The 20,018-nt window shown below is 41.6% G+C and overlaps 1 protein-coding gene across 5 annotated transcripts; it reads left to right on the top strand.

Annotated features, from left to right (window-relative positions):
- The first annotated feature begins 640 nt into the window (after positions 1-640).
- hhat (hedgehog acyltransferase) lies at positions 641-16,856 on the top strand. 5 transcript variants are annotated; one of them, XM_068568750.1, is made up of 12 exons: positions 641-780; positions 1,334-1,482; positions 1,584-1,648; positions 1,932-2,045; positions 2,142-2,336; positions 3,454-3,666; positions 4,005-4,182; positions 5,127-5,277; positions 8,080-8,115; positions 11,109-11,310; positions 11,978-12,006; positions 15,475-16,856. In XM_068568750.1, exons 2-12 carry the CDS (start codon positions 1,362-1,364, stop codon positions 15,845-15,847), a joined length of 1,677 nt encoding a protein of 558 aa, XP_068424851.1. In that variant the 5' UTR covers positions 641-780; positions 1,334-1,361; the 3' UTR covers positions 15,848-16,856. The 5 variants fall into 5 exon arrangements, with proteins under 5 accessions (XP_068424851.1, XP_068424852.1, XP_068424854.1 ...); XM_068568751.1 differs by having other exon boundaries at positions 11,862-12,006; positions 15,475-15,627; XM_068568753.1 differs by lacking the exon at positions 15,475-16,856 and adding an exon at positions 11,640-11,768 and having other exon boundaries at positions 11,862-11,987.
- The last annotated feature ends 3,162 nt before the right edge of the window (positions 16,857-20,018 follow it).

Below are 20,018 nucleotides of genomic sequence, written 5' to 3'. Positions count from 1 at the left end.
ACAATTAGTGTTGCTTACTTAACTTTTATCAACCTATAAAATAATTTACACCAGAAATATTGTCTTAACACATTTAATTTATCTTAGCGGCATGATCATGTTTTAGATCTGAGGTCCACTCTCAACTCTTGGTCTTTTTTATGGGTATTTTAATTTCAATATGAAACTTCCTGATTTCTTACTCTACTTTGACTGTAATGGTGCAATTACATTTTTTTTTAAATAAACATAATTAAAAAATTCAAAGAAATTCTGATACATATTTCAAATACTATATATATATATATATATATATATATATATATATATATATATATATATATATATATATATATATATATATAATATAGACATATTAAGTAGCAAAATGTAAGTGACACTAATTAATTAGTAATTAGTAATATTAATTTGACCTCTGACTGAGAACAGTATGTTTTTGCACCTCGGAGGAGTTTGCCAAGTCATCTATATATTTAGGTTCAGGTGAATGTTATGTTTCTTGGCATCAAAAGAAGTCTTTCTGGCAGAGAGCCTGACGGTGTAACTTCCCCCGTGCGCCAGGCTTTCCTACATGCGGAGCCGCTGCCGCCCGGCAGGGGGCGGCCATGCTCTAGAAAGGGAGTTAGCCGGTTATCACGAAGGAAACAAGAAGAAGAGTTCATGAACCGTTGAACGTTGGACGCTTGTCCCGCACTGACGCTGCGGTCTTCTGCTCCGTGCGGGTCTAACGACGTAACCTCCTCGGCGTGGACATGGCACGGACTTGCCCGGTGTTGTTCGGTAAACATGCAACGTGTTCAAGTGGCCAGCTAACAGCCAGTTAGCTCCGCTCAACGCTAGCTACCTGCCTTTGAGAGTGAGACAGCTCGCGGAGGTTTTCAGATGAACTCACACATGTGGGAGTAAAACGAACAATTAAATCAACACGAACACACACAAACACACACACCTGCGTGTGTTTTCGTGGTGTCTTCCTCGTCTCAAACGCTTCTCACGTCAACAGCAGCGCCTCATTTAATGAAAGATGTATTTAAAAGTAAAAAGACAGAGTCCCAACACCTACCTGTGTATCGCGTGACAGGAAAATAAAGACAGGAAAATGTATCTTAACTAACTGCTTGATTTCCAGAGGTTACGTCATTCCCAGTTTCCAGATATGTAATGGTGATAAAACAAAATATGCAATCAGGTTGTGGTGTTGATGCCACTATACTCTTCAAACAGTTTCCTCTATCTTCAAAATGATTTAAAACTATAGTTAAAGAAAGTATTTAGTTGGACGTCCATTGTATGTTATTATGTGACACGTTATTATTGTCTCGCTCTGTTTTAGGGGCCCTCTAGAACCGTGATCTTGCCTGATGACGTCCAAACCAAAGGCCCAGTTGGCACCCTTGCCATGGATGGAGATCCTTGCATATTGGGTGCTGTCCTTGGGCTCTCATCTGTACTCTTTCTACCAACTGCACAGATTCTCCAAAGGTAAAGCTAAGATAAGATGGATATCTGTGCGTCGGTTTCAATGTGTTGAGAAGAACAGGTGAAGGAAAATGAAGCCGTTGTTTCCCCGTTTCGTACCTCAGAGCATGAAGCAGGATTAGACAGAGGATTCCAGCTGGAAAAAGGCCTCGTAACGGGTTTTAAAAGGGTGAGTTCAATGTTGAAATGACTCTTTAAAACCCTAAACTGAACCTACAGTACGGTGCGTCTCACTGAAAACAGACGTTCGTTTTAATCCTGAAGTGTGCCGTCCTAATTAAAGGTGTTTACAAGCTTTACACTCAGTTATACACAAACCATTTGAAAGACTTTATCCATCTGGTCAGCATTAAAAGTAGGCCGCTTAACACATTTTGATCATTCAGAGTGCCTTGTCAACAGGCGTCAGGTGTGATGTAAAGGCCCATGGTGAAGTGAGTTGTTTTTGTTAGGACCCATCAGACTTTGAGTGGACTTTCTGGACGCAATGGGCTAAGAAGTCTTTGCTGTGGACTCTTGTTGGTCATGGCGTGATATCGAGATTTACCAGCATCTTTTTCCCCAAGGTAGGAAGCAGCTGCTCCAGTACGGTTAAGTGGAAATATTGCTATCAGGTGGCAGATGTTTCAATATCACCATGTGTTTTATGTTCCTCTGATTAGTCCAGGGTGCCAGCACTCGCGGTATACGGCTTCTTAGCAGCCAGCAGTGTGCTGGGCATTAGAGGTGTGAGTGTGCTGCTGGTACATCTGGGCCTGTGCTTTTCCGTGGCTCTACTGCGAAAGCCAGCTTTGTCGTGGGCCATCAACCTGCTGCTGCTCTCAACACTTCACATCCAACCACTTCAAGAGCTCCAGGTGGGTTGAATCACCTGGATTATGCTGGTACCTGGTTTTTAAAAGTAGACAAAACGCTCTAGATTTAGAATGAACAAGGGACTGCATCTGTACTGTGTGTTTATAACCGAATGGTATGAATTAACCATGTGTTTTATGCAAGTTAATGATTGTTTGATCAGATTTTATTCAGTGCATCCCCCAACATTTGATTGTCAGTAAATGTCATATTTGTAAAAACCACAAGGGGGCACACACTACCAAGGGGAAGTCAGCTGCAGGTCTTCATGTTCCCACCACAAGATAACAGCTGACTGAATGTAGTCAAGGCTTTTACATACTAAGCATGTTATTTACAGCATTTCCTGAGGAGTTGAGAATGGAGAAAAACTCTCCCTTCAAGCACTTGTAAATAGCTTTTAAGCGTGAGACATCGTAACAGACAGTATTTTTATTGTAAAAAGTCAAATGTTTATTGATGGAAAAAAAAGATAATTAAAATGACCATTTTACTAAACTGCGTTTTACTCAATACAGCACAATGATGAATAACAGACAAAAACATATTTAAATTGGGTTTTAATGACTTCAGGAGCTCGATGCCATTCATGTGTACATTTGTTGATCATTATTGAAACTGGCTTTTATAATCTTCAACCTTTAGGGTCCTTTTAACACTAATCCTCCTCTTGTAAACCCAATAAATTGTAATAATAACACTAGCTGACACATCGTGGTTAACAGCCAGGCAACTATACCCCAGTTACAATGGTTAGACATTTGAATTTAAGGAGCGAAATAGACCTGACAGACTCCTGTGAGTGAGTGAATGAGTGAGTGAGTGAGTGAACACACACACACATTCTATTTTAAGCAAGACACTATTCCCAAAGCTGTTAATCAGACCTCATTAAAAGTTGTCTCAAGCACATGTTTTTTCCTATGTGTTGACAGATTTTCATAACCAGTTGTCTAAATATGCCGTTACCAGCTAATGTTCTTATTTAAAATGTGTGTTTTTTTTATTTTTTTTAAGTAATTTTAAAAAGCTATATATAGTGTCAGATTGTTACTATTAATATAAAGGTTTCCCCAGGAATGTGTTAAAAATAATTGGCCATCTCTGTGTGCTACTCAGAGGGGCTGGTATGAAAGCGAGGAGGAGTACTATCTGCTGCTCTTCAGTGTAGCCGTCTGCGGTCTACGCTTCATCAGCTTCAGCCTGGAGCATTGCTGGGGCCCTGCAGACCGTGCTGGGGCTGTGCAGCTCTGCTGGTTATTTTCATACACCTTCTATCACCCTTTTTTCTACAACGGACCCATCATCACGTACCAAGATTACATTGAGCAGGTGAGACGGCCAACAATGGTTCTCAGGAATTTAACAGCAATTTAGTCTGAAATTGCCTTGTGTTGTTTTTACCATTTTAAAACCATTTTTATCCGAATCGGCTTTATTCAGAATCATCTTCATTGGCCATGTGTGTTTACACACATCGTACATATATACATATTATATACAAAAGATACATATAAAAAAGACATTAACGACAACAGAGTAGTCAGAGGAGGTGGACTGTTCCTATCTACAGGTGAACTCGGGTCACCTTTTAAAAAAAAGAAGGAACAACAAAAAACATGCTAGACATCAGTGGCTCTTAACAACAATCTCTCTTTCTACACTTGCAGATGCGGAGGTCTTCTGAGGAGTGTGATGTAGACAAATCTGTTTTTAGTTACTTGGTGCTCAGATTAGGACGGATTATTCTGTGGTGGTGCATCGCAGAATACCTGATCCATGTAATGTACATGCACTCCATCCAGTCTAATGAGACCTACTTAGAAATGCTTCCTCCCTGGGCTTTGGGTGAGTCTTTGTACTGCATGTATTTTTAGGCTGTTATGTACAGTACGACGTACATTTTTAAGCTTTGAACGTTTCCCAGTCGCTTCAGACGCGCGCCGAAACACATTTTCGAGATGCAGAATTTAAAAGGAGTTACCCCCACAGGATATAGTTGGTTCTAAAACTCCATCAGATATGCTGATTACTGTCTTACTCATTGGCCTCAATTCATAACCATCCGCTATGATCTGTGCTGGGATGTTGTTGATATTTTCAGAAAGTGACAGATTTGGTGTCCGTTAGGTATTTATTTATTTGCCGTTCACATTATTTATTCACAATATTCAAGGCATGAATCATCGAGGCCATGTACCCTCGTATAACCCCTTTGTGTCCTTGCAGGGCAATTAGAACGTTATTTTTTAAGGTATATTTATTTATGCAGGTGGCCCCTTTTGGTCTATATATACTCTGCATCTACCGCCTCATATTGATCATTTTATAGATGTTGCATCCTTTCATAACTAAGTATTTGTCATTGACTCACTCACCATTGTTCTATCTCCCCCCTAGATGCCATAAGCAAGTATAGAAACTGAATTATGATCATTTACTGGCCTCTTTTTTTTTTATTTTCGCAAAACTGTTCTCAGCAGTTCTTTTATCTCAGCAGCAAATTAAGTTTGCCAAGTTCTAACATCAACTATTCATCCCTTCTCTCGTGCTCCTTCTGAAGTTTCTTTCCTTTATTGCTTATTGAAAAAGAAGTTCACCCCCTTTTTTTGAACAGAGGGTTGAATAATACCAGGTGTTGTATGCTTTACAGACTAGAAAGTCCTTTGAGGCAAATTGGGGTTGTATTAATACAAATTATATTATTTATAACATAGAGGAATTAGTTTTGTAAAGTAGAGTGTATCTTAAATCATTAAGATATGAAATACTCCTTTTTCCTCCCGTTACAGGAGGTCTGGCCCTGGCACTCGTCCAGTTCTTCTTTGTGAAGTATCTGGTGCTGTTTGGTCTCCCGTCCATGCTGGCGACTTTGGATAAACTCGTTCCCCCAAAGCTTCCCCGTTGCGTCAGCATCATGTACAGTTTCACAGGGATGTGGAGGTAAGAAATTCGAGTTAATGCCACCGGCATGAATAAAAGTAGAGTACGGGTCTCATAGCATTCCTTCACACGCCAATAACAGGAAAAGCTAGCAAAGCAGCAGTGTTATCTTTGAAGAAAGGGTTTATTTAATGTCAAGAGCCATAAGTACTCGCTGTTCGTTAGCAACCAGATTCAGACCGTGCAGTGAATCGTCTCGTCTTCAGTCTGGCAATCAGAACAATAGGTCACCTCTGCACCGTTACATCATCATGTCAGACTTTAGCTACAATGGTTTGTTCTTAGATGGGAGCATTCTTCATTTACTGTCGCATCATTGCTGAAACGACAAAGTAAATTAATAAACAAAACAAAACCTGTTGGTGGTAAAAAAAACAAACAATTATAATCAACAAATAGATTGCCACTTGAAAAGAATCTGACAAATGCCGGTCGGTCGGTATATAACGGCATCCAGGGAAACTGCATTAAAGAAAATCAGACAGGATAATAATCATAATACCAGTGCTGTCCCTTTAAGATAATTTCAATATGTTGGAGATCCAACCCGAATGGCTTTCTCCCCTCGCTCTAAACGTACACAAAGAAGACAAACCATCAATTTAATCTCTCCGTATTCAAACCACTTAATAATAGAAAATAAATTGAATTTTACGCTCACTCACAAAATGTCCATTAAATCAACGGAAACCAATTTCAAATTCAGAGTCCTGATGTGAAAATCAAATGCCCCTTAATTAAATAAACTGTCCGAGGAGACAATGAGCAGGATGAGGGCCAGTACGAAAATAGATGCAATTAGGGCCTGTGGATGAGGCGATGGGTGAGGGGCTCTGCACATTAACCCGAGGCGGAAGAATAGCTGAGGGCTGGAAAACTGCAAGAAAACAGACTTGTCTTCACATGTGTAGTTCCACTAAAGACAAGGAAGTCCACAGATGTATCCAAGCAGGTTAAAGATGTCTTGAATCCTCTGAACCTGCTTTGGAGTTCAGCAGCACAAGGATGTCCAGGATAACTGCCAACTTCCTTTTTATATACCTCAGATTTCTTTTTTCTAAAGCAAAGATGTCCAGAAACTGGATTAAACCTTTAGTTATCCTCTCCTTTAGATGCTCTTGTTCACCTCTGTGCTTCTGTTAGTCATCCCTTCCTCCAGCTCACAGGTGTGTCTTGATTTATCTCGCCCCCTTCCTTTCCTCTCAAGCTATAAATGGGCTATTCAGTATTCTCTGTATTTTTATTTCTCTCCGCTGCACTTGTTTGGCATCAGATTGTGGACACACACACACTGACACCGCATACTGAATAATGTATGTCCTGCCTACCTTCTATGAAAGTAAATGTCATGACAATTGTTGCATTTATGAAGCTCATTTAACACCTTTGCAACCAAGCAAAGGTAAAGCCAATGCCTGGTTGATGCTGAAGGGGTCACACTTGCTCAAGTTAAATGAACACACACACACACACACACACACACACACACACACACACACACACACACACACACACACACACACACATTGCAGTGCTTGTTCGAGGGGAATACAATCCGGCTCTATAATCAGCAAGGCGTCATAAATACGAGGCTGAAGGCAACAGCATTTCCACTGCTTGGAAAAACATTTCAGCACATGTGGGTAATGCTAGTGGTGAACGTTTTGTGTCACAGTGCCATTTGTTGTTTCCTTTAATACATGCCCTGCTACCAGTTTATAAGGTACACCTAGCAAAAAAAAATAACAATGCAGTCTAGTACAACAGTCCTCCAGTAGATCCTACCTTCTATTGAGGTTGTATGAAGGTTATGTTGTCCATTTTCTTTTGTCGTTGAGATTTTGGAAGTTGCAGTTTGTGGAGCTGCATTGCGTTAAACTAGCTGGTGTTTCTATTATTTTGTCCACCTCAATAACAAACATCACTCTGTAGAATTCACAAACTACACTCCAAAACGATAATAAAGTTAAAGGCGACAGCGCTTCAAAACACTTTAAATAAGACGAGGCAATAATTAGAGAACATTTTGGGGAAAAAATAGCAAGAAAAAAGACGTTGAAGTAAAATCTTTCTTAATCATAAAGCTCCTCGCGGTAGGATGTATTGTATTGCAGGATTGTTCTATTAGACTGCATTATTCTTAGCTAGCTGTGTATCTAATAAACTAACAATAAAACAGAACAAACATGAAATGTAATACAACCCTCCCAATATCCAATAAGGAAGCACGTTTGCAGTCCAAAAACAATGTTTGACTGAGTAAAATCTGCTTTCCCTCGTGGTTATTCTCCATAATTACCAGGGAATGTAGAGTTTTACACCCCTTCCATATGGCAGAATCACTCTGTTCCCAGATGTAATTTAAAACGAGAGAATGCTCTCTTAACTCAGAGCGCATACGGTTGATGGAAGGCTGTGCGTTTTGGTTATGCAGTAAAAAATGCGCCGGCCGTAGAGCAGATCGACCAATGTGCTGACACCGATGCACTCCAATCCGGCTTGTGTGTGCTGAGCTGGCCGATGTTGACAACATTGATGGAATGCATAAAGCTGTCCACCGGCATCATTCACAAAACAGCTTCAGTTTATAGGCAGCACCGAAAGGAAAGAAGAAGAAAAAAAGGAAAACCTTTTTTCTAATCTTCTTAATGACAAAGAGTGCACACACAAACACACATCCATCATGCATGCTGCATACGAGCCCCAGAGCGCAGGGCTTTCTCACACAGTGCTATGTTATTATGTAAATGTTTGACTCAATATTCATTTCCTTCTCTTTTTTTTGTTTTTGTTCTCTCGCAGGCACTTTGACGAGGGCCTGTATCGATGGCTCATCAGGTAAGAGGCACTTCATGAGCAGAGGACCAACTAATTCAGATGTTAATGCTAATACTAAAAATGTGAAATGCCATTTAAATCAAATGATAACTCTAGAATACCGCTCTGTTTATCTATCTAGATATCTGTCTATCTACCTGGCTGTCTGATCTATTTTATCTCTGTTTGTAGCTATATATATATATATATATATATATATATATATATATATATATATATATATATATATATATATATATATAATGTGTGTGTATATATGTATCTATTTATAGTTTTCATTGCCTTATGTCTGTCTAGCTGTCTGTGTCTACTCTATTTAATCTCTGTCTGTAGCTAGTTTTATTTATATATAGAGCTTTGTATCTATTTTTAGTTTCTATAGCCTCATATTTTGAATAGCGTGCCGCGTGTTTATTCAACCCTTTTATCTGTTATTTTTTGCAAGCTTACTGTAAAGAGGCTCATTTCCTGCAGGGCAATGAACTTCACAGTTGAATCGTTAGTTGAATTAAAAAAAACAGGCACCATTCTCCAGCTGCCGACCCGCATGCTTCCTCTTAATGGACGAGGATGCTGCATTTGCATGTAGGCTTTCTCTTGATTGTGAGGTTGGATGCTGTTGGTGAATAGTTCTTCTGTTGTGCTGCTGCGCCCGCACCCTGGTGAAATGCCTCCTTGTTTAGTATGTGCATATGTAATGAGGCCACTTGTACTTTGGACAACGTACATTAGTAGTTTGTCTGCTTTTTAATGATGCACACTTGGCTGAATGCAGCCTACGGGGAGGTTATGGTCCACTTGGTAGACGCCGGGTTGCCAGATTAAGGCGACGTTACAGTGGCACGGTTGTCACAAATCGCACTGATACTCCGTGAAAAGGCTCCCCCGTCCTGCTTGTTGTTAGCTAATTAGTTTGTGTGTTGACACGTGTGATGGCGTGCACGTACACCGGCTTTCCAGGTGTGAAAGATTAGTTGAGAATGACGTTTCACTGTTTTGGAGATGGCTCTACAGAGAAAAAATAGCACATCTTGAAGAGACGGTTCACCCCAAAATCAAAAGTACACATTTTCTCCTCTTATCTGTAGTGCTATTAATCAATCTAGATTATTTTGGTGTGTTATTGGCCGTCTGTCGGACTAGATGTCACATGGCTTGTGTTGATCAAAGCGCCAAAAACAAGTACATTTGAAAAACAACATCTCTTTCAATAAATCATAAGCTGGTTACTCAAGATAATCCACAAACATTGTCGTGGGCAGTTTCATGCAGGAACTATGGTGGAGAGAAAATAATTCCTCCTGTATTGTACGTATTTTAGATTTAGGTACGACCTTTTTTCACATTGCGGCCGCGGGGTCGCCATTTTAATCCGTGTCCATTGAAAATTGTTGTCTCCCGCTTAATGGCATCACTCGCAATTAAGCCCACCGCAGATGCAAAAATGATACCCACGACACAATGCCCTGACGTTCCTCCTCGCGAAAGTGCTTTTAAAGAGGTTCTAATGCAGTTCTGAAATTCTGTTGAAACCGTCTGAAGGGCGCTGGATGAGTGCGTAGGTGTTAAATGATGTGCTCTGCATGACACCCCGTCTCCCTGAGCGGCTAAGTGGCTCATTCCTAACCATTACATTACGCTTTCCACGGCCTGTGTGCCACTGTGTCTCCATGCCGTAGTGATCGACCAACAAAAGAGCTCTCGCTGGTTGTTTGATTGAGTTATTGCTGCAACATATGAGGAGCATTTGCTCACAAAATCATGGCAGGGTGGGGCGGGAATGTAAATTAATACACATATATAATTTAAATTTAAAGTGTGGGCTTGGATTGAGCTGTGTGTGTGTTTGTGTGTAACAGTTGCATGGCACTCCAATTCCAGTCTTTTAAACCTTGTGTGCATGCTGTCTGCACCATCTGCTGTCAGTGTTTAGGTGTTACATAACACGCTGATTACGCGTGTATTATAGTAATCTACGTCTCACAATCATCGTATTTTGATGAACATCTGTTTAGCATCCGTCTGCGTCTAATGAACGTAAACAAGACGGACGGATAGGCGGTGTGTTTTAGGTATTCGGCTGTGCCCTCGCTCAGCCTCTTCCACTCCGGCTCCTCTCCATCTGCCTTTTGCGCCTACTTTCATCCTCCAACACGGCCAGGCAGGCGACTCTATTTAAGGCTCAGGAAAAAATGCTGGCTCATCTTCCAGGAACATTGATTATCCACAGGGTGGCTGAGATAATTAGTTCCCAGCTCAGCAACGCTAGACAGAACGTGTTTGTTTGCCTTCTCTTGTGTGTTGGAAGCGATGTAGCATGTTGAGACTCTCGGTTCCTCGGGGGGGTTAAGGGGGGGGGGACAGACGGGGTTCTCGTAATATCTGAGGCCATTTGTCTTCACGGCGTGCGTTACAATCTTAACTGATTGCTGGGATGTGATAGCCCACACGAGGGGTATCGCATGAATATACAGCTGCCATTTTTATACACGTATCCACAGTGGAATCACATGCATGCATTCAGACCTTTCCCAATCAAAACAAACGCTCGCTCAGATGGTGAAAAAAAAAAAGGTACATTTCACAGAAACTGGGTTAAATGTGTGACAAGGTTTTGATGCCAATCACAGAAACCACTTTTGGAATAAATTAATCCAATTACAGCGACAGCAATAAAAACACGATAGGACTGACTTTCCCCCAAAGTGCCTCTTTTTCTGCACTTGACATGAACATGATCATTTGTGTGATTGGTGATTTTTAGCAGGTCACTGGTGCATTGTGGGGCTCGACCCCCCTAGCCCATTCCCGCCCCCTCTTTGTTTCACATCTATAATAACTGGCTTCAGTTTATCTGAGTCTCTGCCTGATATCAACATTAATTGGCTGTTTTTCTTCGTGTCGGAGGGTTGTAATCTCCTCTCGAGCGCGGTGACGTTTGACTCGTTTTGTCTGAAGCTTTGTTTTTTTCATCTCCTGACCTCGTGCCGCAGATACATCTACGTGCCGCTGGGGGGTTCCCGGCACGGCCGCCTTTCCAAGATGTTATCGACCGGCCTGGCGTTCGGCTTCGTCTGCCTCTGGCACGGCGGCCACGACTACTTGCGGTGCTGGGCCCTGATGAATTGGGCCGGAGTTCTGGTGGAAAACGGTCTGAAGCCTCTCGTCGCCTCGGCGTTCATCCGCCCCATTGTTGTAAGTTTGAAATCCAATTTATCTGACAGTGCAATGAAGAAAGAAAGAAAAAAAAGGATCTTAAAAGAGATCCAAATTGTACATGGATATAATTCTCTGGTTATTCCATCAATTTGATTTCCAGTTAAGATTTGTAAACAAGATGAAATCTTTCTTGTCGCAAGAAATAAAGGGGGCCATGTAATCTGATTTAATAAGAGATGGAGCCAGGAGCTGCCGCAGTAAATACAGACTGGAGACGCACTGGTTGGATCCTGTCACATCTCATGGGCATGTACAGTTAAGGGTCGGCGTTAATGTACGTTAAAGTCTGTTTCCAACAACAATAGAAGCGTCCATCGAGCTCCTCTGGACTGCAGCTTTGGGAGACGGTTCATGTTCCTCAAAATAGTAATAAAGTCAGACGTCAGGCTGTCTAATCCGTCTAGTTTATGGCCCCCACGGTTCATTAGTACCAGGTGCGTCTCTGCTCTTTGTCTCCCAGATTTACGATTTTCAAAACCTCTCGTGGTTCTTCTGCAATTTCCCTTGTTTATTTACTGATTTCCCAGGAGCGGAATTTCTCGGCGGCGATGGAGAGGCGCTGCGTTGCCCTCCTCTCCGCCTTCTCCACCGCTATGCTCATCCTCTCTAATCTGGTGTTTCTTGGGGGGATACATGTCGGCAGAATCTTCTGGAAGCGCGTCTTCATTCAAGGTAACTTGTCCTCCTCCGCAGCAGCACTCGCTCAGCAGGATTCACGTGAGCCTTTCTCCTTCTCGCAGGGTTGTTTCAGCTGCCGTTAATCAATTTGTTTTTGGTTGCGTTGTTACTGTCAGTCACAGGGTCTTTTCACTTGACTGTCCCGTTGCATTGTGGGACATCTCACCTCCTGCAGTGGGGACAGCAGCTAAAGATAGTACGTCTAAAGCAACAAATAGAGAGATCAGCTCACGCCAGCGGAAAATCAAATCACAAATAGAATATAATACAATTCAGCTGTGTAATAGATCTGTATATTTAGCGGGGGATTTTGAGGTTCTGGTTATAATAAGGGTGGTGATGATGGTGATGATGATGATATTGTTATTTAAAGAGCACCTTTACAAAACAATGTTTACAGGGTAGAAACAACAAAAAAAACGAAAATTGAAGAAAAATGTTATCATAAAATAAGAAAATTGAAAAAAAATGTTATCAAAAACATTTTAAAAAAACAGTCTACTAATTAAACTATGATAAAAATCAAGCACTCAGACATTACACATTGAAATAAAAGCTAAAGCAAATGGCGAGGGAAGTCAAAGCTCACAGCGAGACGAGGCTATAAAAGCGTGTTGTGAGAAGGTCACAGTGGGCCATTCGATGCATCTGAATGGGCAAACTCTCCCCAATAGAGAGACATCTGCTTTGTGCTCGTGCCAGTCCCTGTTTAGCTCCCCGTGTCTTTATCTGGCTCATTTGGTACCTAAAGCAAGATGGCAGGCCCTCCTAAAAGCCTGTCTACTCGCGATAAGCAGTCTGAGCTGCACTCGCCACCGGGGGCGGGCGCCGAGTCAGTGCCGAGAGCGCCGAAACTTCATCATGTAATAAACACATACATATATATGTGTGTGTGTGTGTTTGGACAATAACTGTTCAAAATGCAGAGTTTACACAATTGCAAAGCGGCGCTATTTGTTTCCTTTGACCACTCGGGGTCAGTGAATCGAGCTGCGACGGGGACGTTACCTTCCAGAGGCGGTGTTGGTGTCGCCTGTGTTCACGCCCCGCAGACCCAGAACAACACCCGCATCCATCTTCGGTTAATGGTCTTCAAGTCGAGCCCGTGCAGCCTGACGAATATGCCAGTCACCAGTTGAGCTTTATTGTGACAAGAAAGGAATTGTCCAGAGCCGAGGGGGAAGGCGCGCAGTTAACTGCGTGTGACATTAGGCCTCTTCGAGCAGACGTGGTGTAAATAAGTTAAGAGAAACCCTAAAAGTAAGAGCGGGGTGTTTTTTTTTAAAATACCATCTCTGTCGTGAATTATTCAGTGAGTAAGACCGAGGAACTAAATGGAGGACCTCATCTGTCTTTTATGACAATTAATTCGGACCATGCGATAGTACAAATAAAGATGTAACACGGCACTGCCTGAAAAAGACAACAAACCACCATTCTGTTAGTGAACGTGTGGTTTCGTACTTTTAAATTGAAATGGATCCACCAGAAAGGCCCGAGGCAGTTCCTTGTATCTGCATGTGTCGGCACAATAAAACCCGGAGCTTCATTAACATGAGATCAATGCTTTTAAATCAGCCTTGTCTTGGGCGTTTTACTGGCGCAGGAAGAGTGAGTAATTGCGCTCTTTGACCTCTCCGGTGAAGCGGAAAAAACGAATCCCTGTTCACGCCGCCGTCGTCGTCTGTGTTGTTATCTTCCCGGATCCTCCCAACAGCCCCGATGTTGGAGTCATCTAAAGTCTTTCTGCTGAAGGACCGAGAGGGTTGTTGAAAGTGCAACACACTGGTAGACGCGGTGCGTAGTTTTAATTCAAGAAGGAAAATAAAGGCGTTACGTTATGTTACTTGGACTTAAAGCTCCAGCGGACTTTTTGTGTCTGAGTAGAACGTCGGTAACATTACAGTACCTTTTTTATTGAACAGGACGTTGATTTACTTCCATCGCTTCGAGGAAAACGCTATCGGCCCTGTTATGCTGTGCTCGCACGCATCAAACATGAATGTCCGAATGCCTGCACGCTCACAGCTATAACGCTACGATGACGATATTGAGCAGGTTCAGATTATATGTATGATGTGAGAATGCGGAACGTATTTTCTCTTGAGCGCCAAGCACAAAGTACAGCTGAAGGTGACGGGCGTGACGTTAGTCTTCCAGCTATTTAGTCCAGTCAGGTATCGGGCAAATTACAATTTTGACCTGATAATGGCGCTAGATGAAAAGTCAGAGGTCACTAATTTGTCCTGAGGGAAACATAAATGTCTGTACCGAATTTCATGGCAATCCAATATTCCAGTAATATGTCAGTCTGGACCGAAGACAGACTGACAGAGCTTTCCCCAGAGCGATGGAGCATTAGTAGGGCTAAACAATATATATATATAACACACATAGAAAAGTACAAGAAGTGAGAGAAGCAGAGTCTTTATGATCACTAAGCAGTTTTTTATATTTAGTTTTGAGTTGCCTCTGCAGGTTTCACCTCATGTGAACGTACTCTGTTAATCAAGCGGTGAAAGAAACTGTGGTGTAATGACAGCACTGGTTGGTCGTGCTAACACGCAACTGGAAAGAGACTCTTTTTTTCACAAGTAGCATCAAATGTTACGGTCCAAAATATCAAAGATCCGACCCACTTCTCTTCTCCGTTGTGGTCGGACGTAGCTCACATATTGACTCGCGGCGTCAGCTTCCTCTAAGTTCTGCTTTTCACTCCGTTAGCTAGTAACAGCAAAGGTTGGGACGACTGGTTGGGGAATAGATTTCACACTGAGGGTTTTAATGACATTTGCATAATTGTAAAGACAAAACGCTGGGGCTCTTAAAACTGCAAAGCAGGGCCCTCGAGTTAAGTCTTTTTTTTTTTTTTATGATGGATTTAGATGCCAGAAAATGCATCATATTTACCACTTCTCACGAGCATTTCTAATGTAATCACACCAACATTAATAATCAGCTGGCATTTACTGGAAACTGCGCTAATTACCTGCAAAACGTCACGTCAGCATGGCATAAATATTTATCAGTGAAATCCTGTTTTTTTTTTTTTGTAGCCCTTCTGTTCTGCAGACAGGAAACGGACAGTACAGCTGTGCATAAAGCCGCCCATGTGAATTAGATTGTTACGACGTGAATGGGAAAGAATGGACTATTGAAAAAGCATTGTGGGTGCAGGTGCAGGTTACGGAGATAATCTGGAGGCGAGCCAGTTTGGGGAGGAGGCGCAGACAGCTGTCCTTACCTGGCTGCTCGACCCTCTAAGACACGGCTATAAATAGACCGAGAGAATAAGCGTACAACACAACACTGTTACAGCACAGAGAAGTACCCGAAAGCGTCTCCTGCTCTCTGTCTCTATCTCGCTCTGGTAAAAGACTGCAGGTCTTTCTGGAAAAGCATCAGAACATAGAAGTAAAATCTTTCCTAACACATTGGTTTTCTTTTTGGTATCATTTTTAGGCTGGTCTACCGTGGCTCCGCCCATGCTGGCGTTCCTCTACTGCTTTGCTCAGATTGGACTCGAGTGGACTTCTCACCCACCATGAGTCACCTTGACATTTTCCATCGGAGCCAGCATCCCCACGACCAGAAACAACCCGCCGAGTCCAGTTCCTCGTCCGTCACCGGCCGGGGAGCCAACCCGGCGGCTCGCAGCCACGGGGACCCGACCAAAACCTGGCTCACGAAGCAGCTGAGCAGACACTTTTTGTTTTTTTTCCACCACCTGCATGCAGAAACCAGGCAAAACCCGCCTGTAAGCCAAGACTTAAAGGCTCACTGCCGGTTCTCACGTGTGCACACACACACACACACACACACACACACACAGTAATAGAAGGAGATTCAGGGCGGGCTCCAATAGGAGTCTTGGCAGCGTCGAGGCCTGTTTTTCGACCCGATGAGCTTCACTGAATCGCCGTTACTCTCAGAAACGGTCAAAGGAAATACGGCCTGCCTTCGTTACATGGCTACGATAAGATATTGCTCAGTGGTGCGTGAGCCGGAGAAATGCTAATTTTATATTTACTTGCCTCCTTTAGCTCGCCACAAACATGCATGTGTGTGTGTTTAGAGGCAGATAAAAGACACAGTGGACTGAACGGAGCAGCGGGAAGCTGAAGAACGTCGTTATTTTCCCTCACAGTTGGAACTTGGGTGAAGTTGAATCACATTGATATTATATAGATCAATTAACAGCTTTCGAGGGGCAACACACTAGTGTTTCATTCAGCACATTAATAATAATAATAATGCATGAGATTTATCCACTAGAAAGCAGATAAACGCTTTTTTTTTTTTAAAAGCCTAGATATGAAATAAAATCCACACAAGTTTGTTTATTTGTTTTGCGCTCATGTTTTGTTTTATAATGTCTCATCATCTGTACACTACCTCAGTCCAGGTTTGGATTAAAACCTTGTTTTTCAAGTTTCCTGGTTATGAATATGCATCTTTGTTTTAATGGAAAACTTTACCTGCTGTGTTGAGTCATTCACAGTGTGGAGAGGAGGTCTGGAGTGTTTGTGAATATGTTGAAAGGATTCGAGGGGGTCAACTGAGGCTCAGTGGTTAGCAAAGCCCTCTTTCAATCAGAGGATCGGTGGTTCAAGCCCTGGCTCCGCTAGTCGATGTGTCAATGTGTCCTTGAGCAAGACACTTAACCCCTAATTGCTCCCCGTTGCTGTGTCTACGGTGTATAGAGCAGAAATGTAAGTCGCTTTAGATAAAAGATGTAAATGTAATGTAACGACTAAACTGCTGAGGAACTCCTTCAACGTAAACCCAGAAAACTCCAGAAAACTCCAGAAGTTGATTTCAGGAACTTTTTCAGGAATTTTTAAAAACGCCTTTATTTTAATTCTGACCATTCTTTATAAAGTTTTGAAGGGACCTCTATGAATATTTGTAAAGGGTCAGATTATATTTTGTTCTAAAAATTCCGTAAATACCATGAGCAACAATGGTTTTGATTATGACTCAATACCTTCCCTGTGTTTGGAACCCCAAGATCATTCACTCCCATTTCTCGTAACACCTACATTTAAAAAAAACGGGAAAACAAATGTTTACATTTTTTTGTGATTTCCTAAATAATCTGGGAACTGTAGTTCTTACCAGACATTACTCAAAAAACAAATTGTGTATTTGTCAGACTGTTTTCAGCTGCGGATGAACACACATTTGGTGCACTTGTGAGTGTTCAGTGTCAGTTCATATTAACATTAATTTAAAAAGAAAAGGATTGCGTACAATAAGAGACAGAGGAATTAGTTATCCCCGACAATATTGTGTGAAATCAATTAAAAAGAACAAGAATAAAATTTGACTTTTCCTTTTAAGAGATGCCAAAGTTATGATATGTGTATAAAGAGGCCAATTTTGTATTTGTGAATTTGGACGATATAAAATAATCTGACTTGAATTCAAAGCGGTTCTACCAGAAAGCGTCATAACGTCATTTTGTGCTCAGGAACTTATGAGGCTTCCACAGGGCAACTAGGTCTAGTGAAGACTCTAGAGCTGCTCTGGTTGGTCAATTAACCAATTAAGTCAATCAACAGGAAATTGATTACCTATTTAAGAAATCAATTCATCAGGAAAAACAAATCTGCATGTGAACCGATAATTAAAACACTTGTTCTGAGTTCAGGCTCATCAGGTTGAGGCTGCCACGTGAGTTGGATGACTCGACTCAAAGGGAGAAAGAAAAAAAAAAAAACGCTTTCCGATTAAATAATTTACTCCGTAGTCTGGTTGTAGAAGCTACTTTAAAAAAAAAGAGCTGATGTGCTTTTTCTTTGTCTCTTGAGCTTAACGTGTCCTGTTGCACAAACAATGTGATCCTCTTACTGTTCCACATGGACAGCAATCGGCTCCACGGAGATTACTTTAAGAAGAGTTCTCTTAAGTCGAGAGGTGTTGTCGCTGACAGATCCATCATTAACGCAACACTTTTGTTGTCGCCTTTGTTCGTCTTGGTTATTTATCGGAGCTTAAAAAAAAAGGTTTCAAACAGTCAAACCTGCTCAGGTCTGTACTTTTTTTTTTTTTTTGTTGTATCATAGAAGTGTGTCGTGTGCAGTCTGTTGTTGGAGGAGAGCCTCCAGTGGCTCCATTAGTTGATTTCTCCTCTTGGGATTATCACATCTGCGGCACCTAAACAGGATCAATGTGAGCGAGGGGGGTCAGCGAGGAATCCGCTTAAATGAGGACAAAAAGTGCGGTTTATCTGACGCAAGTAGATCAGCAGGAGAATATACGGCCTGCTGAGTTACACTTTCTCAGGAAAGTGTCCCTCATCACTGTCAGGGGAGCTGGAAACCGACAGATGACTGGATGCTATGTGGCGTCATGCGGTCCCCGAAGAGAACAGACAGGGAACAGTATGTATAAAATATTTATTATGAATAGTACAGTATGTCACAGGTCATAACAAAGAGTTCCCATTGTGCTTGAAATAGTTACATTTCTCATTTGACGTGTGTGAACACAGAGGCATGTGCATATTACATAAACCATACACCAAATTCAAACTTTTCACTTTAAGAATCTAAACGTTGCAATATAATTTTGTGCATATATATAATATAGAGAGAGAGCGAGATATATTATAGGGTTTGATAACTTGGCAGCTTTCTAGAGCTGACCACAAAAATAATGTTCAAATTGTTTCAAAAGAGTAATTTGTGTGTTTTCCTCACTGCTGGCCTGAAAAAGCATCACGGGGCAATATGATGAAGGCACAGTGTTGCATGCTTCTCAGTAGCAATCAAACGTAACGACCGGAGTAATATTAAGGTACAGTAAATGTGATGAGGTGGTAGTGCAGGACGATAAAAAAGGATTCTCCTATTTCTGTTGACATTTCGACCTTTGTTTATAAATGCTATAGCACATAACTCCATATTGCTTTCAAGGATCTTGTCTCTGAGTTTTAGAGTGCACCTGCAGTACATCCCATTTTAGCAACGCATATTTATGGTGCATGTATAAGGAGGAAAAAAAGCAGGCGTAGGTGGAAGTACCTGGCACATACTTTCTGGTTCGGCTGCTTTCAAATTGTGGCACAAAATCCGATTTTTATTTTTTAGCTTTAACGGATCTTTTTTTTTTTTTTACTGATTTACAGTAAAGAATCCGTTTGATCCGGTTCTGTTGTTGGAAACCGAGCAAACTAAAAGGTTTGTACATTGATGGTGTACCATGGTGTGCGACTCGGTACAGTACCAACAAAATGAATTAAGTCGACAATTCATCGCTCGTGTTATTCAAAAGGAAAGTTTGAAAAATACTTTACAAACATTACCGATTTTGTCATTCATCTGTGTCATTGGTGAAGGGAAACTGGTTTATTTGGGCTGACGTGACAATATTCCATCATCATACCTTCAAAGAAAACAATTCAATTGTCATCCGTTGAAGAAAATGAACATGTTACATGCAGGTTTCGGATGGTTGAATCACATGAACATCATTTAAAAAAATGACAAACAGCACCTCGTTAGTATTATTAAAAGTTAGTGCTGGCTAAAAATGTTGGTTTTAATTGATTCGAAACAGTTAAACTGTTGCGTAACTTTAAAAGATTCACACCTTTAACTCCACATAACGTGACTTAAAGTGCAATCTAAGCGGTCATGCATACTACTCCAGACTAAAGCTCACAATCCACCGGTTTCTGTTCAGAAAGTCAAAAGCATCTTCTCCCTTTACTTTCTCTCTTTAAATCACACAAACTGACCCAATTATTTTAAAGGAATAGTTTGGCTTTTCGTCGCTTTCTTTCAGAGTTAGCTAAGAAGATCGATGCCACTTTCATAACTGCATTACATGCAGCTAAAGCTGGACGTCGATTAGCTTAGCTACAAACGGCTACAAACAGCTAGCAGGTTAACCAGAAACTCTGCAGTAAAACCAGAGGTTTTCTGAAGGGACTCTGGTGCTCTGAAACAATACCACATTCGTCCACAGGGGCCGCCAAATGCAACACAAAAAAAGTTCCT

The sequence above is a fragment of the Clinocottus analis genome, unplaced genomic scaffold (assembly GCF_023055335.1).
Source record: "Clinocottus analis isolate CAN_PGR_092001 unplaced genomic scaffold, fCliAna1.0.p SCAF_8, whole genome shotgun sequence".
Taxonomy (NCBI): Eukaryota; Metazoa; Chordata; class Actinopteri; order Perciformes; family Cottidae; genus Clinocottus; species Clinocottus analis.
The sequence above is the reverse complement of the archived record's forward strand: the minus strand, read 5'-3'. Positions and strand labels throughout refer to the sequence as shown.